At 40.2% G+C, this 23482-nt stretch overlaps 1 protein-coding gene across 2 annotated transcripts in view; it reads left to right on the top strand.

The window, feature by feature from the left end:
• The window catches only part of LOC117506757 (macrophage-stimulating protein receptor-like), a 71342-nt gene that overhangs the window by 30983 nt on the left and 16877 nt on the right, over window positions 1-23482 (top strand). For both annotated transcript variants that reach the window (XM_034166344.1, XM_034166343.1), the window contains exons 8-14: window positions 9265-9401; window positions 9480-9656; window positions 20258-20357; window positions 20913-21131; window positions 21363-21509; window positions 23053-23215; window positions 23313-23402. In XM_034166344.1, coding sequence (XP_034022235.1) covers window positions 9265-9401; window positions 9480-9656; window positions 20258-20357; window positions 20913-21131; window positions 21363-21509; window positions 23053-23215; window positions 23313-23402 — 1033 coding nt within the window. The remainder of the gene's footprint in view (window positions 1-9264; window positions 9402-9479; window positions 9657-20257; window positions 20358-20912; window positions 21132-21362; window positions 21510-23052; window positions 23216-23312; window positions 23403-23482) is intronic.

Here is a 23482-nt window from a genome sequence, read left to right as displayed (position 1 = left end):
ATATTCTTTGGTCACAAATCACTCCTGCCACCTTTCTCCAACCACTCCACCCTGCCTGGGCTCTCTTCTTCACCTCTCTACCACACTCTCCACTACTTTGGACAGTTGACCCCAAGTATTTAAACTCATCTACTTTCACCACTTCTACTCCTTGTAACTGCACTATTCCACTGGGCTCCCTCCCATTCACGCACATGTACTCTGTCTTGCTCCTGTTTACTTTCAGTCCCCTGCTCTCCAGAGTATATCTCCACCTTTCCAGGCTAGACTCAACCTGCTCTCTGCTCTCACTACAGATCACAATGTCATCTGCAAACATCATAGTCCATGGAGACTCCTTTCTGATCTACAACCCCAGTTCCGATGAAGTTGGGACATTGTGTAAAATGTAAATAAAAACCGAATTCAATGATTTGAAAATCCTCTGTATATTCAGTTGAATACACCACAAAGACAAGATATTTGATGTTCAAACTGATAAACTTTATTGTTTTTGTGCAAATATTTGCTCATTTTGAAATGGATGCCTGCAACACATTTCAAGAAAGTTGGGACGGGCAACAAAAGACTGGGAAAGTTGATGAATGATCAAAGAACACCTTTTTGGAAACGTGAGTGTCATGATTGGGTGTAAAAGGAGCAGCCCCAAAAGTCTCAGCAAAGATGGGGTGAGGGTCACGACTTTGTGAACAACTGCATGAAAAAACAGTCCAACAGTTTAAGAACAATGTTTCTCAATGTTCAATTGCAAGGAATTTAGGGATTCCATCATCTACAGTCCATAATATAATCAGAAGATTCAGAGAATCTGGAGAAGTTTCTACACGTAAGCAGCAAGGCCGAAAACCAACATTGAATGCCCGTGACCTTCGATCCCTCAGGCGGCACTGCATTAAAAACCAACATCATTGTGTAAAGGATCTTACCGCGTGGGCTCAGGAACACTTCAGAAAACCATTGTCAGTTAACACAGTTCGTTGCTACATCTACAAGTGCAAGTTAAAACTCTACCATGGAAAGCAAATGCCATACATCAACAACATCCAGAAATGCCGCCACCTTCTCTGGGCCCGAGCTCATTTGAAATGGACAGACACAAAGTGGAAAAGTGTGCTGTGGTCTGATGAGACCACATTTCAAATTGTCTTTGGATATCATGGACTTTGTGTCCTCCGGTCAAAAGAGGAAAAAGACCATCGAGATTGTTACCAGTGCAAAGTTCAAAAGCCAGCATCTGTGATGGTATGGGGGTGTGTTAGTGCCCATGACATGTGTAACTTACACATCTGTGATGGCACCATCAATGCTGAAAGGTACATCCAAGTTTTGGAGCAACACATGCTGCCATCCAAGCAACGTCTTTTTCAGGGACGCCCCTGCTTATTTCAGCAAGACAATGCCAAGCCACATTCTGGGCATCCATTTCAAAATGAGCAAATATCTGTACAAAAACAATAAAGTTTATCAGTTTGAACATTAAGTATCTTGTCTTTGTGGTGTATTCAACTGAATATAGGCTGAAGAGGATTTAAAAATTCTTGTATTCTGTTTTTAATTTACATTTTATACAACGTCCCAACTTCATTGGAATTGGGTTTTTAAGCCCTCAGTCTGTCCATTACCACTGCAAATAAGAAAGGACTCAGAGCTGCTCCTTGTTGTAATCCCACCTGCACCTTGAATGAATCTGTTATTAATACTGCGAATCACACTGCACCTCACATACATCTCTGCCACTCCAGACTTCCTCAAACAATACCACAACTCTTTTCTTGGCACCCTGTCATAAGCGTTCTCTAAATCCACAAACACACAATGTAACTCTTTCTGGCCTTCTCTGTACTTCTCCATCAGTATTCGCAGAGCAAAAAACTGCATCTGCAGTGCTCTTTCTCAGCATCAAACCATATTGCTGCTCACAGATCATCTTTTTCTAAGCCTAGTTTCTACTACTCTTTCCTGCAACTTCTCTGTGGTAACTGCAGCTCTGTACATCACCCTTGCTCTTAAACATAGGAACCAGCACACTTTATCTCCACTTCTCAGGCATCCTCTCACTTTTCAAGATTTTATTAGACAATCTGGTTAGAAATTCCACTGCCATCTCTCCTAAACATTTCCATACCTCCACTGGAATTCCATCTGGACCACCTACACTTCCACTCTTCATAGCTGCCCTCCCTTCATCACGACTAATCTCTTGTACTTCCTGATTTACTCTCCCCACATCATCCAGTCTTTTCTCTCTCTCATTTTCTTCATTCATCAACTCCTCAGAATATTTCCTCCACCTTCTAAACATACTCAACTCACTTGTCACCAGTGTTGCCACAGTTACTTTGAAAAAGTAATCCAATTACTGATTACTGATTACTCCTTGAAAAAGTAACTTAGTTACTTTACTGATTACTCAGTTGTAAAAGGAACTAAGTTAGATTTCTAGTTACTAGTTACTTTTTAGTTACTTTCCCCAGCTGCCAACAACAACCCTCTGCCACCTCAACATGACAATGATACTTGTTTTGCCAAAACTTACTTTATAGTCACCCTTTCTTGACTTAAATGGAAATAAATACTTCTTTTATAAAAAGTAAAATAAAGACCGCATTCTTGACCTCATATTTAACTGTTGACAGCACTGTAACAGTTAAACTTGCAATTTCTAACCTACGTACATTGCTTAGAAATGTAACTATTAAATTCTTTCTAACATTTTTCTAACATTTAAATTTTCTCTAAACATTTTACTTGTCAAAATGATTATTATTCTAAGTAGTATTAGTAGTTGTAGTAAAAATTAAGGCTTCAAAACTGGACCTTTAATCTAGGGGTGTTGTGGGGGTGCCGCATCCCTGCCCCAAGCCCCCATTCCATCTGGATTTGCCCCTGCTTTGGCGTTTGAGCACAAAGAATGGATAACATTTATTTATGCAGAAAACATGGCCAGATTTACAGGTAAGAAAGTTTTATTGCGTTTTCACATCATGTGGTCCTCAGAAGGAGAGTTTAGGTGCATTTGAGTGGAAAATAGTGTTAGTTGTTGACACGACTCGGACGATCAGCTCAGAATTCTAAATAAAGGAGAAAAAAAAGCATAAAAATGTCTTTGTAAAGCTCAGTGCAGGTGTGCTGTTGCCACCGCGCTTTAAGAGGTGAGGACGAGTAGTAGCTGCTGCGGAAAACCGCAGATGAAAAGCTCACAGCTCGCTTAAAGTGGGCAGTTCAATCAAACCCCAACCCCCTGCCCACGGACCAAGTTTAATGCTGCTATCGACCCACAATGCAAAAATAATAGTAATGCACAGTGACTTGGAGAAGTAACTTTAATCTGATTACTGATTTGGAAAGATTAACACGTTAGATTACTCGTTACTAAAAAAAGTGGTTAGATTAGAGCATCACTGCTTGTCACTACATTACCATCTACATCTTTTACCATCCTAACGTGCTGCACATCCTTTCTTGCTCTGTCCCTCTGTCTGGCCAATCGGTACAAGTCCTTTTCTCTTTCCTTTCTGTTCAACTTCTCGTACAGCTCGCTATATGCTTTTTCTTTTGCTTTTACCACTCTTTACATCCGGTGCCGCACCTCCTTGTACTCCGGTCTACTTTCTTCATCTCTCTGACTATCCCAATTCTTTTTCACAAACCTCTTTGTCCTTATGCTTTGCTGGACATCTTCATTCCTCCACCAAGTCTCCTTGTCTTGCTTCCACTGTCCAGATGTCACACCCAGTACCTTCTTAGCTGTCTCCCTCACCACATCTGCAGTACTTTTCTAGTTGTCCGAAATTGCTTCTCCTCCATCCAGTCCGTCTCTCACCTGCTCACTGAATTTCACACAAATCTTCCTCCTTTAGCTTCCGCCATCTGTCCCAAATTGAGATGCTTTCCGGCATTGTTATTGACAGTCAGGCTTCACCTTTAAATGTGTGTTTTAGAAATGTCAATAACAATGCTGGAAACCATCTCAATTTAGGGCAAAAAGTGGGACATCTGGTCACCCTACCTTCCACATTCATGTCCTTGATACCATATCTACCCACAGAGTGACGCATTTGTCTGTGCGCTGAACGGACGGGGGCCTGGCTGACTGCCAACAGCAGGAGCTGTTAACAACTCTGGTCCTGGACATCACAGCTGCAGAACACGTACCGTGTTTTAACAGACACGCACGTGTGTGTGCTTGCTGTCCTCATGTGGAAATACATAAAAACATATTTCACTTTTGTGACCGGCTGGACAGGGCGCACATTGACAGGCTGTCCCGGGCTCCCAGCTGAAATGGACCATCAGTTCATGTGGACACGCAGCAGGCAATCTGAATGTCACGTCTGTGTGACAGGACACGTGTATCCTGTGAGCGGCGTGCCGCAGGACTATATGACAAGCCAACAGTGTGACAAATACGCCACTTCCAGTCACCTATTAGCAGAAATAAGCCGTAACGAATGCCATTTGGTCAGTTATCACAGCTCTTTTATCTCTTTAAAAAAAAATGTTCATGTCCTTGTTGATTTCAGGCATTTTTCCGCACCTTTTATAGGACAGTGATGGTAGTGCAGTGGTAAAGTTTCTGGCTGGCAACCAAAACTTTTGTACTTTGCAGATTCGAATCCTGTGGGTGGCATGAATTTTTCTGTCTTTTTTCTCACAGCAGCTGCACGATGTGGTTACACATACTCCAGCTGCTCGCACTATGTTCCTGCTGCGACGGCTTCGTGCAAGCTTGTGCACGACACCGTCGCGTGCACAAAACTGTCTCAGCGGGTTCGTTCATGCCTGCCCGTCGGCTAGATGTTTTCGTGGTTCACTTATACAAGCTGTTCTGCTGTGATTTGCCCTGATTTGTATTTATTCGTACTATGTGTGAAGGGGCCCTAAATTTTGAAAGTACAACTGTCAAAGCCCAATGCAGTGGCATGATTAATTCATTAACACAGGTGGTTGAAGTTTCTGTGTAGTCTCTCAGTTGTCCAGATGGTTTCCATATTAGAGAAGCTTGAATCTTTGACTGGACTGGGTTGCTTGACGCGAGGACGTTTCGCTTCAAATCGCAGAAGCTTCCTCAGCTAAAATTCTTGCTCTGGTAGTCTGACTTCTGTCTTAACTCTTGTAAACAGAAGCCACAAACGCTGGAGTTTTAAACCTAACCAGACCCCTCCTACCGAGAGGCCGACTGCTATAGGCTGGTGACTAAACCGGTATCCCCCATTGTGGCCAATCTGTACATGGAGTGAGTGGAGAAGACAGCCTTGACATCTTTCACGGGCATCTCTCCCAATCACTGGTTCAGATATGTCGATGACACATGGGTTAAAATCAAACAACAGGAGGTTGAGGACTTTACAGAACACATCAACTCCGTGGATTCCAATATCAAGTTCACACGTGAGGATGCCAGAAACAACCATTTAGCCTTCTTGGACTGTGATGTTATCATTGGAGAGAACAGGCAGCTCCAGACAGGGGTTTACAGAAAACCCACTTACACCGACCAATATCTGCTCTTTGGCTCAGACCACCCCCTTGAACACAAGCTCAGGGTGATCAGGACTCTTCAACACAGAGCCCTACAGGTGCCCACAACTGCAGAGGGAAGGGCTAAAGAACAACAACTTGTACGGAAAGCCCTGACAGTATGTGGGTACCCACGATGGTCCCTGGACAAAGTGCAGAAGTCCCATCAATCAATCAATCAATCAATCAACTTTTTTCTTATATAGCGCCAAATCACAACAAACAGTTGCCCCAAGGCGCTCCATATTGCAAGGCAAGGCCATACAATAACCATGAAAAACCCCAACGGTCAAAACGACCCCCTATGAGCAAGCACTTGGCCACAGTGGGAAGGAAAAACTCCCTTTTAACAGGAAGAAACCTCCAGCAGAACCAGGCTCAGGGAGGGGCAGTCTTCTGCTGAGACTGGTTGGGGCTGAGGGAAAGAACCAGGAAAAAGACATGCCGAGAAGGGGGGCAGAGATCGATCACTAATGATTAAATGCAGAGTGATGCATACGGAGCAAAAAAAGAAAGAAACAGTGCATCATGGGAACCCCCCCACAGTCTACGTCTAAAGCAACATAACCAAGGGATGGTCCAGGGTCACCCGATCCAGCCCTAACTATAAGCCTTAGCGAAAAGGAAAGTTTTAAGCCTAATCTTAAAAGTAGAGAGGGTATCTGTCTCCCTGATCTGAATTGGGAGCTGGTTCCACAGGAGAGGAGCCTGAAAGCTGAAGGCTCTGCCTCCCATTCTACTCTTACAAACCCTAGGAACTACAAGTAAGCCCGCAGTCTGAGAGCGAAGCGCTCTAATGGGGTAATATGGTACTACGAGGTCCCTAAGATAAGATGGGACCTGATTATTCAAAACCTTATAAGTAAGAAGAAGAATTTTAAATTCTATTCTAGAATTAACAGGAAGCCAATGAAGAGAGGCCAACACGGGTGAGATATGCTCTCTCCTGCTAGTCCCCGTCAGTACTCTAGCTGCAGCATTCTGAACCAACTGAAGGCTTTTTAGGGAACTTTTAGGACAACCTGATAATAATGAATTACAATAGTCCAGCCTAGAGGAAATAAATGCATGAATTAGTTTTTCAGCATCACTCTGAGACAAGACCTTTCTGATTTTAGAGATATTGCGTAAATGAAAAAAGGCAGTCCTACATATTTGTTTAATATGCGCTTTGAATGACATATCCTGATCAAAAATAACTCCAAGATTTCTCACAGTATTACCAGAGATCAGGGAAATGCCATCCAGAGTAACGATCTGGTTAGACACCATGCTTCCAAGATTTGTGGGGCCAAGTACAATAACTTCAGTTTTATCTGAGTTTAAAAGCTGGAAATTAGAGGTCATCCATGTCTTTATGTCTGTAAGACAATCCTGCAGTTTAGCTAATTGGTGTGTATCCTCTGGCTTCATGGATAGATAAAGCTGGGTATCATCTGCGTAACAATGAAAATTTAAGCAATACCGTCTAATAATACTGCCCAAGGGAAGCATGTATAAAGTGAATAAAATTGGTCCTAGCACAGAACCTTGTGGAACTCCATAATTAACTTTAGTCTGTGAAGAAGATTCCCCATTTACATGAACAAACTGTAATCTATTAGACAAATATGATTCAAACCACCGCAGCGCAGTGCCTTTAATACCTATGACATGCTCTAATCTCTGTAATAAAATTTTATGGTCAACAGTATCAAAAGCAGCACTGAGGTCCAACAGAACAAGCACAGAGATAAGTCCACTGTCCGAAGCCATAAGAAGATCATTTGTAACCTTCACTGTCCCAGAAAACAAAGAGACCAGATAGACAGGAGACAGAGACAAGAAGAAGAGGAGTGTCTCTCCCTTATTTAGCAGGAGTAGGGGAAAAACTACAGAGGATCTTTAGACAGCACAAAATCCCAGTTTACTTTAAACCAGTTAACACTTTGAGACAGAAATGAATTCACCCTTAGGATAGGATCCCTAGTTACAAACAGAGCAATGTAGTGTATTCTATCAGATGTCAGGAAAACTGTAATGAACACTACATAGGTGAGACTAAGCAACCTTTACACAAAAGGCTATATCAGCACCACAGAGAGGGCGCCAGTGGACCTCAGTCTGCAGTTCATCTCCACCTGAAAGACACTAACCACACGTTTGAGGACAAGGAAGTTTAAATCTTAGCCAGAGAGAAGAAATGGTTTGAGAGAGGGGTCAAAGAGGCTTTCTGTGTGAAACAGTTGAAACCCAGCCTTAACCGGGGAGGGGGTCTGAGACACGCTTTGTCCCCTGTTTACAATGGGGTACTCAGGACAAAGCAGTTTCAGTCTTTTGTTCATGGTAATGAGTCATTCACGTCATCAGGAGAGTCGTAAAGGGAGCCATCAGGAGAGACTTCCGTCCCATCATTAGGAGGGACAGCTGCCCTGTAATTAGGAGAGTGCTAACTAGAGCACAATAGGTGCTAATTAGAGCTATTGTTTAGTCACCAGCCTATAGCAGTCGGCCTCTCGGTAGGAGGGGTCTGGTTAGGTTTAAAACTCCAGCATTTGTGGCTTCTGTTTACAAGAGTTAAGACAGAAGTCAGACTACCAGAGCAAGAATTTTAGCTGAGGAAGCTTCTGTGATTTGAAGCGAAACGTCCTAGCGTCAAGCAACCCAGTCCAGTCGAAGATTCAAGCTTCTCTAACAGGTGGTTGAATTTATTTCAAAATACAGCATCAGTACACAAAAGACATGCTTCAGTGAATATGTCCTAAATTTTGTTTGCCGCCTTGTTATTTTTCTGGGGAATCTGTACAGAAATATGCTTGATGTAAGCTAACATCAAGGTTTGTTATAGTTAACACAAGTAGTTATTCACCCTTGTAGTTGTGATATTGTAGTTGATGGTGTATTGATGATTCTGTGGATACTATTCTTGTTTTTTTTAAAGCTCTTGCAGGCAACGTAAAATGTGAACCATTTTTACAGACAGTTGAGAGGTCTGACCGTAAGCTGGAACCTGTAAGAGAGCGTCAAAAAAAAAAAAAGCCTTTAAAGCTACAATGTGTAGGATGGAAGGGTGGAAATGGAAAACAGCATTCATAACCATCTGTTCATTAGTCTATTATTATCTGCAACAAAAATATGTCATATGATGCACTTTCCTAAGATTACAATAAGTCTTTCGTATCGATGTGGGAGGAGGCCACGATGTTGCACAGCCATGTTGATACAGTAGCCCAAAAGGCATATACATACTCTGCCTTTTGCATTTTAAAGTGTGGCCAGTAGAGTGAAGAAAAATGAAGAGGAATTAGTGGCTGCTAGTTGAACTGAATAGAAATGGGACACAGACAAACTTTTAGCTGCCAGAACCATTGTCTTTTTTTAATTGAAGGGCCACACCTTCATTGGTCGCATTTACAGGCAAAACAAAACAGTGCCTGCCAACTAGTGGTGCGTATGTCTGATGGCACATATAACACAGTTCCTCCATAAGCTGTCTACTGGTTGCTAGTGTTGACTACAAAGTTTGATCACTATTATTTTGCGAGACGAGGATCATACTTATCACTTATCACAAGAGAAAGCAAAGGGGCCTGTCTCCCCTTCACCAAAGAAGAGAAAATGTGAAAGGAAACAAAATCATGACTGGTATAATGCAATTTCCAACCTCACCACTAGAAGACACTAAATCCTACACACTGTGGCTTTACCCACAGAACCTGTGACAATGAAATGTGATGATATTTCTACCCTGTCTTACTATATCAGGTTCCCAGTATAACTGAAATAAAGCCTGACTGTGGACCTATGTTTGGAGGGACGCTGGTTACACTGACAGGCAAATATCTCGATTCTGGGGTGCACAGAAAAGCTTTCATAGCTGACAAAACGTGCCTCATTCAAAGGTGAGTATCACGTGATGTCACATCGACATGTCTCTTAAAAATACTGCTGTATCACACCATGATCCCTGTTTCCTGCAGTTATGAAGGAAATGGGACTATGTCATCCATAGTGTGCATCACAGCGGCTGCAGCAGATGCTGGGAAGGTCGACGTGAAAGTGATCATTGACAAATTAAAAGTGGTTACCAATGAGATGTTCGACTATAAGATGAACCCTGTTATAACCGCTGTGCATCCTGCTTGCAGTTTCATGCGGTAAGACCCTGTTTCCAATCTGCTTGTGTTTCCCCCACCAAGAAACAGGCCCCCTCTTATGGTGTAAAATTTTTAAAAATGTATTTGAAAATTTTCTAAATCCACTCCAGTAACCTGATCTATCAAAAAAAAAGAAAAGAAAATTTTTTTTATTTTATTTGACTAGTGTGGCTAAATGCTTTCCCATTTCACTGAATGAGAAAGTCTGTCAAAACCTTTAACTGGTATGACTGTATTTCTCAACTGATGTGGCAAAAACTGAATTTAAACCACAATTTTGACATGTCTGTTAGGGATGCTACAGTGAAGAAAATAAGTATTTGAACACCCTGCGATTTTGCAAGTTCTCCCACTTAGAAATCATGGAGGGGTCTGAAATTTTCATCTTAAGTGCATGTCCACTGTGAGAGACATAATCTAAAAAAAAAAAAAAAAAAGAAAAAAAATCCGAAATCACAATGTATGATTTTTTTTTTTAATTTACTTGTATGTTACTGCTGCAAATAAGTATTTCAACACCTGTGAAAATCAGTGTTAATATTTGGTACAGTAGCCTTTGTTTGCAATTACAGAGGTCAAATGTTTCCTGTAGTTTCTCACCAGGTTTGCACACACTGCAACAGGGATTTTGGTCCACTCCTCCATACAGATCTTCTCTAGATCTTTCAGGTTTTGAGTTTCAGCTCCCTTCAAAGATTTTCTACTGAGTTCAGGTCTGGAGACTGACCAGGCCACTCCAGGATCTTGAAATGCTTCTTACGGAGCCCCTCCTTAGTTGCCCTGGCTGTGTGTTTGGGGTCATTGTCATGCTTGTATGAATTCCCAAAGTCTTCTGTACTTTTCAAGCGTGTTTCGTCTCGTTGGCAGAAACTTTCTCTTAAAAACTCACACAGCAGCAAACACACGGAGTCTGCCATTGTTTATGTTTGTGTCGCGTATAAAACGACGTCATTTGGTCGCTCTTCACCTGTGACTCCCAATGGCACCACCCCGTGGTCAGTGACATGCGCAGTGGCTCTGGACTATAAATTTCCGCTGTCGCAACAGTGGCTGCTGCCGTACTCTGATCCAGCGGAAGTGAGCAAAATTGCACAGATGACGCGTGAATGATAAAAACTGAAGTGGGTAAAGCGGACCTGCTAAAATTGAGGCAGTGAATGAAAACATTCAACATTAAATCGAGTACAGCAAATGATACAATTGAAGTAGATAAAGTAGCGGTACTTAAATTGAGGCAGTGAATTAAATTAGCCAATGTTATATTTTTAAGACATAATATTTATAAGATTAATATTTACCATAATGTGATTTTAATGGCATCCGAATTTAACGATTCAAATTTTCAAAGGGGCAATATTAATCAGATGTTTTTTTATGTCACTCATTTTCATGTTTAGTACTTCACACCTTCCGTTTTTATCAGGTCCAGTTTTACCCTTTTGATTTTTTAACCACATTCAATATTTACTACTTTCACTTTTAACCACATTAATTGTTTTACTGCTTTCATTTCCACCACATTCAAAGTTTTACTGCTTTCATTTTTACCACAATCTATGTTTTACTGCGTTCATATTTACCACATTCAATATTTCAGTTAATTATGATCACTTTGACCCTTCATATGGAAGACCCAGCCATGACCCATCTTCAGTGCTCTTACTGAGGGAAGGAGGTTGTTTGCCAAAATCTCGCAATACATGACCCCATCCATCCTCCCTTCAATACAGTGCAGTCGTCCTGTCCCCTTTGCAGAAGAGCACCCCCAGAGTATGGTGTTTCCACCCACATGCTTCACGGTTGGGATGGTTTTCTTGGGGTTCTCATCCTCTAAACATGGTAAGTGGAGTTGATTCCAAAAAGCTCTATTCTGGTCTCATCTGACCACATGACATTCTCCCATGCCTCCTCTGGATCATCTAGATGGTCACTGGTGAACTTCAAACGGGCCTGGACATGTGCTGGCTTGAGCAGGGGGACCTTGCTGTCCTACAGGATTTTAAACCATGACAGCATCATGTGTTACTAATGTAATCTTTGTGACTGTGGTCCCAGCTCTCTTCAGGTCATTGACCAGGTCCTCCTGTGTAGTTCTGAGCTTTCTCAGAATCATCCTTACCCCACAAAGTGAGATCTTGCATGGAATCCCAGACCGAGGGAGATTGACAGTCATCTTGTGTTTCTTCCACTTTCTAATAAATAATCATAACAGTTGTTGTCTTCTACCAAGCTGCTTGCCTGTTGTCCTGTAGTCCATCCCAGCCTTGTGCAGGTCTACAGTTTTGTCCCTGGTGTCCTTAGACAGCTCTTTGGTCTTGGCTATGGTGGACAGGTTGGAGTGTGATTGATTGAGTATGTGAACAGGTGTCTTTTATACAATTAACAAGTTCAAACAGGTGCAATTAATACAGGTAAAGAGTGCAGAATAAAAGGGCTTCTTAAAGAAAAATGAACAGGTCTGTGTGAGCCAGAATTCATGTTGGTTGGTAGGTGTTCAAATACTTATTTGCAGCAATAACACACAAATAAATTATTAAAAAATCATACATTGTGATTTCCAGATTTTTTTTTTTTTTAGATTATGTCTCTCACAGTGGACATACACCCAAGATGAAAATTTCAGACCCCTCCATGATTTCTAAGTGGGAGAACTTGCAAAACCGCAGGGTGTTCAAATACTTATTTTCCTTACTGTATATCTATATCACAATTCTCTGAGGCTCAAATATGTGTGTCTGTTATATGTTAGTTACTCTGTCCAGCAGAAAAAAAAAAAAAAAGAAAAAAAAAGAAAAATCAAAAGCCACACATACATTACCAGTCAAAAGTTTCCCATTTGACTGGTAATGTAGCTCAAATGTAGTTGGGTAATGTAGTTTGTAGATTAAATTTTTTCAGGCAACAAGTAAAATTACCCAAAAATGTGCAGTAATATTTTTCAAAGCAAAATTGTTCATTTGTTTTTTAAAAAATACATCAGTATTGTATGTCCTATTACTAACTGCTAACATTAACCCTTTAGCATTGCCTTATGTGAGGATACGAGTTGTCATGCTAACATTAGCCTGTTAGCATCACGTCATATGATGCGCTATATGAAGCTAGTGACTTTTCAAGACGTGAACAATCAAATCTACCATGAATCACTGGTTTAAGGTGCTCCACTTGCACTTTTCTTCAGCCACTGCAGGTACTGTATTTTCTGGAGTATATGTCAAGTTCTTTTACTAGTTTGAGAAGTCCTGAAACTTACTTACTTTTATATAGACTTATGCTACTTATATATGGAAAAATCACAATTCATAACCACAAATCTTCATAACAGTGGAAACGAGAAACGCAACATTAAATTGCCTTTTTAGTTGGACCACTGTCAGTCACTTCAGGAAATGTTTCACATACAAAGAAATCCTCAAAGTGTGTGGTGCTGTGTTAATGGGCTTAAAAAAATTCTGATTCACATGTGATAATCCATCGCTAATTATTAAACAATGAAGTGGAAAATTCCCAAACAATAAAGACTCAAATAAAATCCAGTCTTTGTTCCAATCATGAAAGGTGTTCCAAAAACATAGGCTAATATATTAGCAGAGCTATGTTCTTCTGCTCCTACTAAAAACTTCAATGGCATCAGATGAAGTCAAAGCACACTGCAAAAACGGTCCCTTTCCATATAAGACAAATAATCCAAACTGTAGCCGAAAATGCTGTATTAAGCCAGAGAAACCTGCCAGTGGGGTAAGAAAAATTGACTGTTTGAATTCTCAAAACTAACAAAATGTCTAGGCACTGAATATTCAAAATGTGCCTTAAAACTAGACAGAATTCTTATTTTAAGATTAGCCTCTGTCTTAAAATAAGGAAAACAATCTCATTCCTTTGCTTGGATGATTTGAAATCCATTGGTTTTCCTTGTTACTGGTTAAATACAGCTTGATATTAGCTGGAAAAAACTTATGAAGAAAAAGTGAGATACAGTGGCTTGCAAAAGTATTCAGCCCCTTGGTATTTCACGCATTTTAATTTGTTTATGGCATTTCAAATACAACTAGGAGCACTCAGAGAGTGCAAACCTCCGCCAAGGCCATGGGGTCACTGATGCCATAACATCTACACGCCGTGGAATCATTGAACCTAAAAAAGTCTAACAATGATGTTTGCTCAGTAGTGAAAAAAAGTTTCATCTGCTGTGACTGGATAGCATGTATCCTTAGCACTTGGCATCACAGTTTATTGCAACTTGCACCTTTCCCAGAAGCTACTGTCATCTGAGCACTGATATTGATATTGCATGTGCTTATAGACAAAAACAAATAAGAGACAAAATTCAATTTATTATTCAACTAAACTGCAAATATATTATTTTTTTTAACATTTATGAAACACTTCTCTAAACAACGCCATAGGGTCACTGACCCTAAAGAGATTCCCTCCTTGGCACAGTGCTCTATTTCTTTTTGTCTCTTTCTCTAAAATTGTATATAATAATCATTAAATTATTAATATATAAACAAAAATAAATTAAGAAATATTACAATTTGAAAACAAATGCACCCGAATGTAATGACAGCTGCAACTGTTTAATGCTAACTTTTAACATTGAAAATGCCATAGACGTGCTAACACGTTAGCATCGGGATCCGGAACGTGATCCGGATCACTACTAAAATTTAATCACTTGTTCCTCTTGTCATTTCCAACCACTCCACAAAATTTCATCAAAATCCGTTCAAAACGTTTTGAGTTATCCTGCTGACAAACAGACAAACAAACAAACGCGACCGAAAACATAACCTCCTTGGCGGAGGTAAAAATAAATCAGGCTTCTCAGTTTGAAATTTCTAAATGATCTTCCTTTGACTCAAACTGAAAGTAAATCTCTACAAGTTGATATAAATTAATTAAAAATATAAAAGCCAAGATGATGGGTTGCATAAGTAATCAGTCCCTTTGGTATAATACCTGTAAATAATCAGTTTAATTACCAGTTTTCTTCAGACAAGTCAGGGGATGGATACATGAACATTTCCAAGTCACTGAATATGTCTTGGAATTGGTTTACATCAGTTTTGAAGAAATACAAACAGTATGACACTCAATCAATCAATCAATTTCTTTATACAGCGCCAAATCACAACAAACAGTTGCCCCAAGGCGCTTTATATTGTAAGGCAAGGCCATACAATAATTATGTAAAACCCCAACGGTCAAAACGACCCCCTGTGAGCAAGCACTTGGCTACAGTGGGAAGGAAAAACTCCCTTTTAACAGGAAGAAACCTCCAGCAGAACCAGGCTCAGGGAGGGGCAGTCTTCTGCTGGGACTGGTTGGGGCTGAGGGAGAGAACCAGGAAAAAGACATGCTGTGGAGGGGAGCAGAGATCAATCACTAATGATTAAATGCAGAGTGGTGCATACAGAGCAAAAAGAGAAAGAAACAGTGCATCATGGGAACCCCCCAGCAGTCTACGTCTATAGCAGCATAACTAAGGGATGGTTCAGGGTCACCTGATCCAGCCCTAACTATAAGCTTTAGCAAAAAGGAAAGTTTTAAGCCTAATCTTAAAAGTAGAGAGGGTGTCTGTCTCCCTGATCTGAATTGGGAGCTGGTTCCACAGGAGAGGAGCCTGAAAGCTGAAGGCTCTGCCTCCCATTCTACTCTTACAAACCCTAGGAACTACAAGTAAGCCTGCAGTCTGAGAGCGAAGCGCTCTATTGGGGTGATATGGTACTACGAGGTCCCTAAGATAAGATGGAACCTGATTATTCAAACCTTATAAGTAAGAAGAAGAATTTTAAATTCTATTCTAGAATTAACAGGAAGCCAATGAAGAGAGGCCAATATGGGTGAGATATGCTCTCTCCTTCTAGTCCCCGTCAGTACTCTAGCTGCAGCATTTTGAATTAACTGAAGGCTTTTTAGGGAACTTTTAGGACAACCTGATAATAATGAATTACAATAGTCCAGCCTAGAGGAAATAAATGCATGAATTAGTTTTTCAGCATCACTCTGAGACAAGACGTTTCTGATTTTAGAGATATTGCGTAAATAAAAATAATATGGTAAATCTGTGTGGAGGAGACAGTTCTCAAAAACTGAGTGACTGTGAAAGAAGGAGAAGAGTGAGGAAAGCCACCAAGGCACCCAGACAACCCAGAAGAAGTTACAGGCTTCTGTGGTTGTGATTGGAGAAATTGTGCACAGTGCATATTTTGCATTTTGTATCAGTAGTTATACAGCTTCACGATGAAGTTGTATAGAGGAGGATTTTATTAAAAAGAAAACCTGAAAGTTCAGCGACAATTTGCCAGAAGGTACATCTGAGATATGCAAGCCTAGATTTAATGTTTTGGTGAAAGAATATCCTCCTCTGTCCCTGCCGTAAACAAATTAAAATGCATGAAATACCAAGGGGTATGAATACTTTTGCAAGACACTGTACATCTTCCCAATATAAGACATTTTTTCTTATGTAAAAATGCTTGGCAAGATTATTTTTATATTTAGACAAAAATTAAGTAAAATTTTCTTTAAACAAGTCTTTTTTTCTTTCCTTTTTAAAAAAACTTTCTTAGATATCAGTTTTTGCATTACAGAAATGCAGTTCCTTAACTGGCTGCTTGAGGCTGGTTTCTTATTCTTATCACATTTAATGTTGCACATTGCTAATCGTGTTACCTCTTCTAGCTGTTGGTAGCTTTCCACGTGAATAGTAAGGCAATAAGTGGCTCATAACTTTTAATGTCCACAAAAAAAGAAACCATTAGGAGAAACACAGCGCAGTCCTCAAAAATATGGTTTAATAAACACCCGAACCCATGGTAGGTGCTTCAGACTCTAAGAGAGGGATGTGTTCATGCGTCTTTCGTCACACATGGAGCCACCTGTGCTCCACCCCATTGTGCATTAATGAGTTCATCATACAGCTGCTGTAAACATGGTAACACCCAGAACATGGCACAGAAACAGGCTTTATGTCTGCTCTTCAGGGTCTCTATAGAAAACCTATGAATGAGAATGACATCACACATGCTTTGTCCAGTATATATACCGCCTATGCTAAAAATGTAGCAATGATGAAGTGTGGGGGAGGCTGGCTTCATGTCATGTTGTTGCATTTTAAGGGTCTTGGACCTCTAAAATTGCAGGAACTACCACAGCTTTATTAAATGGTTTTCTTTTAAGCTCACTGACAGTCGTCGGAAGACTAATTGTGCATCAGTTAAATGTCACGCAGGGATGAACTATTCCGTTTTCAGGTCCAGAGTTCAAAGGTTAAGGTCACAATGCAAGGCCAAGCATTGTAACTCATGAATCAGAGATCTGTTGTTATCATTAGACATAAATACAGGTCAAAGTCAAATATACTACATGATTTCATCTTGAGTGACCTTGAATGTGACATTTAAGGTCATTCAAGGTGATATTAAACAATTTAATTAATTTAATCATCTTATAACGTGCCAAATCACAACAAAAGTTGCCTCAAGGCGCCTCACAGAGAACAGTTCAAAATAAAATTTAAAATAAGTGAGTAAATAAAAAAATTTCAAATACGTGATTAAAAACACAAGAATAAAATGGATAAAAAATAAAAGTTATTCATAAGAAAGAGAATAAAAATACATTTTATGTCTTGACTTTAAAATGTCCACGGACTCTGACTGCCTCGCGGTCGCAGGGAGACTGTTCCACAGAGCGGGTGCACGATAAGATAAAGCTCTTTGACCTGCTGAATTCTGCCTCACCCTGGGAACACACAATAGTGCCAGATACACACTTAGTTACTATTACAAATGAATAAGTCATACACGGGCTTTTAAAATATGCCGCTGCATTTCACCTTGAGTGACCTTGAAGGTAAAAATCAAGCTAGCTCAAGCTTTGATCATTTTTGTGGCTACATGGTGCCAGATCGGCCCATGATTACTATGACACGTGGATAGGAAGTCATGTGTGGGCTCATAATATGCAACCTTTAATTTAAAATGCAGCAACTCTGCTCTGTGAAAGCATTTTCCCATTAGATATCAGAGTGCTGGGCAGTGGGTCCTAGCTGGATGGGAGACCTCTTGAGAAGACCAGTGGATTTGTCTGTTTCTTAAAGTAAAACTGAAGTTGTGTCAGGAAGGGCACCCAGTTTAAAACGTGTCAAATCCCAGTGTGGATCTGAGGCGACCTTGCATGAACGAGAGCGGCCAAAAGACAAACATCAACAATTTACTTAAGTGACCTCGAACCTATTCATGGTCAGTCAATAAAGCAAAATATACGTTCCCTTCTCTATGACGGCAGGCTTTGCACTCACTAGAGCTAGTAAGTTATGAGTTTGCCCCGTCACTATATTTAATCTGCTTCATTAAACTGGGCATCATATCAAAGCTTCACTAGTGTCACTGTTACAGGCGTGCATGCAAACATGGGTCACTATCAAAGTGCTTAGAGTAAAACATCTCTCACTTTCACACACAGATATGTCTCCAGCAACACGCCATTTTCACTAGAAAAACTCACTGAAGTTTAAATGCAGTTGTCAACCACATCAGAACTTTAGTGACAGTACGCTTGAGAAAAGCAGCAGTTCTCACGTTGCTGTCTCTGATCACCTCAGGACATTCCAATTATGTATTCTAGACCAGGCACATTTTGCAGGTTCAGGCCCAGCCTGGGAAAAGCTGTTCATTACAAAAATGAGCAACTTTAACAATGATTACTTAAACATTTCCTGGCTTAGTTTTCATGGAAACCAGCTCATGAGTAAAATTGCTTAAAAAAATAATAAAAGAGCCTAACAAAGAGACAGGGTTGAGCTTCAGCCTGGTGAAAACTGGCAGACAGTGCAAGTGTTGTTGACAGTGTGCAACAGATGCAATTGTGGAAACATCCTTTAAATCCCAAGTCCACTTGAGCTCATTTGTGCAGTCATGGCTGTGTTGGTCTGAAAATGGGGTACTGTCAGTACTCTCTGAGAGCAGAAAACAACTGCACCATAGATGAGCAAGAACCTGGATAAATTCCAGTGCAGTTTTTCTCCTAGGGCAGAACGGTGGCTTGGTGGTTAGCACCTCACAGCGAGAAGGTCATGGGTTTGATTCCCAGCTGTGGCCTTTCTGTGTGGAGTTTGCTTGTTCTCCCCGTGTTTGCGTGGGTTCTCTCTGGGTGCTCTGGATTCCTCCCACATCCAAAGACACGCAGGTTAGGTGGATTGGAAACTTAAAAAATTGTCCATAGGTGTGCGTGACTGTATTTGTCTATATGTGGCCCTGTGACAGACTGGCGTCCTATCCAGGGTGTACCCCGCCTCATGCTCTATGACTGCTGGGATAGGCTCCAGCCCCCCCATGACTCTTCACTGGACTAAGCGGTTAAAGATGAGTGAGTTTTTCTATTTAAAGGGTGCAATATTCAGATATGCCTTACATGCCTGGTTCATGATGCACATGAACTCTGTGCGCAGCATGCTAATTAGTGCATCATTCTTCCAAGAAACTGAATTAAAAATGAAAAATAACAGTAAAATGAAAGTAATAACTAATGGAAAATTCTGAGTTGTCCTGTATTTTTACATAGGTTTTCTTCCTTTTTAGGTTGGCTAGTGGATAGCACGAACAACCTAAATTGAACTGGAAGGCATTCGTTTTTCACCGGGAATCCAGATTTTAAATGTGTTTTGAAATGAAAATGTAGACTGCTGACAATACATCATGAAGATGCTGAACAACTTGTATTTTGATATAAAAACACATTACAAACACTAATCACTCACTCAAAAGATAACTGTGTTTGAGTGCGGAATGCATAAAATGGTCAGTTCAAGTCAGAGTTAACAGTTTTTAACTTACCCTCAAATGAGCTACATTTGATATATCTCAGTGTGGACACTCCTGGGAACCTAATCCTTCCAGTCATTCAGGCAATATCATCTGTGGTTAATATGACACATGGATAGGAATATAGTTATATCCAATCACTGTGAAATTCCTCACAAAGGCCAGCTGAGTCAGCGCCATCAACCAGCATGTGAATTAATGGTAGTCAGTAAAGATTCTGCAATATTAGGAATGATTCTTCACACAGAGCAGTAGTGGATGCAGCAAAGTTTAATCCAAATCTCACAGCAGTCAGTACATGTAGCATGGCTTCCAGTCTTATGGTACTGTGACAGGAATCTGTGTGCCTTTTACCTGCTAAAAATGTCTTATTCCTGAGTTTGCCTTCTGCATAGCAATGCTCCAGCACTTGGCACACTTGTGTCATAAAGGGAATGACAGTTGACAATCTGACTGGTTCATTTATTGCTCTTCCCACAGGGTGCCTGTGCCTAAATAGGTCAAACCCCTTTGCACTGAGATTTTACACCACATAAATATCAATGCAGAGTTGGACACACCCCGCATCTAGTTACACCTGAGGCCGTGTATCACAGATTGCCAAAATAGATTAGATTAGGCCTTCAATGTTAAAATTTACACCAAACACATAAGTGGGTAATGTCCCTCCGAAAAAAGGTGTTAAAAGTTATCTGACATTTAAAATGAAATTAATTTGTTTTTGCAGATAAAAGAATGTAATATAACTTTGCTCATTATCATGTCACACAGGGGCTCCAAGCTGGTGATAGAAGGTCAGAATCTCGACTCTGTGCACAAAACTGTGGTTGTCTACAAGTCCGACAATCCGTCTTCACAAATTCTGCAACGGGTATGTTTACTCTTTACTTTCATCTTCAAGTCAGACTGAATGGGCGTAAGTGTTTTTATATTCATTGTAGATTATTAATTTTCACTTCTAAAAATATAAATTGCTCCAAGTTTGCTAACCTGTTGGTGTATTTCAGATTTATGATCTGTTTTTTTACTGGCTATGCTCAGACTGCAGACAAATTAGATTTTTTTTCTCAAATAAGCGCTTTTTTTTTAAATCAACCTGTCCACAAACTTATTTGCAAATGACAGAAAACACACTTTTGAATTATTTTTGGAGTGTCCAAAGTGTCCAGACTCATACATTTATTTAGAAGTCTGATTGAAATTTCATTTCAAACCACCTCAGCCTGATTTGCAACAATTCAATTTCATGTTTTTTTTTTTTTTGTTTTTTTTTTTGGCTGTTCAGACTGGATACAATCTGGTTATACAAAAGAAATTGAATTTGGACTGACAGTGTGAACATAGCCTTATTATTTCTCTGAATATCCCAGCAAGACATTCACTATTGTGATCATAAATAACATTTTAAAAATGTATTTCTTTTAAGGTTTGCAATGGCACAGCAAATGCCACCCATATGGAGTGTCTGGCCCCTGCTTTTCCAGAGGAAAAGTCAGATATTGGATCCATTTCTATCAACATGGATGGAAAATCACCCATTTTGACTACACGTTTTGACTACTACCCTGATGCCAGAATCATACCCTTTGAATATGAAGATAATATATTATACCTGAAACCAGGAGAGACGGAAGTTTCACTACATGTACATTCAAAACACTTACATTCCAAAAGCATTTGTAGTGTGTACTAATTCTGGATTTTACAAATAGCACTGCTTACAGTATACACCATAATTATTTATATACTGTCTTGAAAAGTTGATTCAATTTAAAATCTCAGTCTTCCACATCATCTGCACTCTAATTATCTACTACTTGTAATCTTCACAAATAATCTTTAAACTTCTTAATCATTTTTGTCTTATATTTAATAGCATCGCAAACTGAACACAGTAACATCATGTATGAATATCACAATGACCATTGGGAGTGTGAACTGCAATGCTCAGGTTCTGTTAAATGAGCTGACCTGCAGGATTCCTAAGGACCTACTTGTCCCGAGCGAAGGATTACCTGTCAGGGTGAGGAAAAACCTGCTTTTACATTATCACTCTTGATTTTGGGTATGGACTGCATAACATTTATAATTTATTGTGTCACCTGAGCTTGAGCGATGCCTAGGAAGACCATATGGAATCAAGAGGTTTCTGGACCTATAGGTTTGCTGATGTCAGTACCTTTGCAGGAAAATGAAAGTTCAAGACTTCAGGGCCCTGGTGATTCTAGTCTTATCTTGTGGATGCATACCAGTGACCTGCATGCCCTTGGATCCCATTGGAATGACACTGTGTCAAACAAAGGCTATTTCAGAACACTCAGATGAGGCATAGTACTCGGATTGTATAAAGGACTTGTGCAAAGGTTCAAGCTCATTTGAGGCATGTCCCATCACACCCTGTTATTTAAGTTACCACAGGTCATACAAGCGCAAAGCTGGGTGCTGTGCACAAAAAGGGTTTACCACTCTATTTATGGGCATTTTGTAGTCCAAACATACCAACCAGTCAAAGTGACAGCTGTCCTTACCTTTAAACTGGAGTGCAGCAGACACATAGCACTGTGCATCAAAGAAGTAGATGCAGTTTAAAGGGTTTGTAGTTCACTAATCAATTAACTCCAATCTATCACAATGAGCAGTGGACAGGGCTACAAAAGCTCCCTGAGGTGAAGCAGTGTAGCAGCAAAGTGAAGGTGAAGGTTTATTTATTTTTTGCTATGTGTTCTTATTTCATTTAATGGCTAGTTTCAATTCTCTTTTGTTGTTTATTGTCCCAACCCTGTCTCACGGCAAGTCGTGATACAGTAGCACAAAATATACATTAATCTATTGGTTCGTGATATTGTGACGAAAAGCGCCTCATTTTCGTCACGGCGGCACAAATTCATTCTAATTCATTCTGTTATGGCTGCATGAAATTAAAAGTGAAGCGGTGGGGGGTGGGTGGGTGGGGGTGGTTATGGTTAGGATGGGGGGAAGGAGTAGATTATGTAGATTATAGTTATTATTATAGTAGATTATGGTTAAGGTTAGGGTTGGGGGTAGGAGTAGGGTTAGTAATAGTGAGTTAAAAAAAAACCCATCACGAAAATTTGACTCATTTCGTTTACAGTAGCACGAAAAAAAAAAAAGTGAGACTGGGCCAATTGTCCACATATGATGTCACCTGTCTCTGAGAGAGACAGTTCACTCAGGAAATATTTTTGCCCTCCGCTCACTTTTTCTCTCCCTACAGTGGCTATAATATGCTGTTACAAGTGACTGGTGATGATATGTGCAGGCAGAGTGTTTGTCCACCATGAACCTGCTTATGCATTTAACATTCATATTCTTTCTGGTGATGGAAGTTATAAATGCACCAGCTCTGCACTATAACTGATTTTCAGATCTACAAGCCCCAACTGCATCATGTAGGAATTAGCAAAGACATGAATGCTGGGCTTTGCACCAGATGTTTGACGAGGCCCAATGTTGCTTTTTGCTTTATTTTGCCACCTGTTTATATGTGTAACATTCACATTAATATTGTAATATGTCATGTTTAACATTGTACTTAACTACTGCAGGTGTCTGTAAATGGGGAGGTTCATGATGTTGGTAAAGTCATCTTCATCACCACCAAAAATGACACTGTTATTGTGGGTATAGTGCTCGGAATCATTGCAGCACTGGTAGTTGGAGCTGTCATTGCGTTCGTTATCATGGGCCGCTTGAAGAAGAAAAATAAAGGTGAGGGCTATGACCTTATGTGGATTAGCTTTCTGTGACCTTTGACCCTTACTTCACCATAGATGTTTACACACTGATCTTTAATATCTCCTTTCAGATAACATTGAAAGACGTTTTTCAACCATGCTTACTCGAAGCCGTAGGTCCGGCGGTAATGATATATCTCCTACAGGTGACTACAGACGAGGTAGAACATTAATTTTAATTGATTCAATCAGTAAATCGTCCAACTTTACAGTTGCCCTAAAATTTAGAGCTTCTTGTTTT

The sequence above is a fragment of the Thalassophryne amazonica genome, chromosome 3 (assembly GCF_902500255.1).
Source record: "Thalassophryne amazonica chromosome 3, fThaAma1.1, whole genome shotgun sequence".
NCBI lineage: Eukaryota > Metazoa > Chordata > Actinopteri > Batrachoidiformes > Batrachoididae > Thalassophryne > Thalassophryne amazonica.
This window is presented reverse-complemented; position numbering and strand designations above follow the sequence as displayed.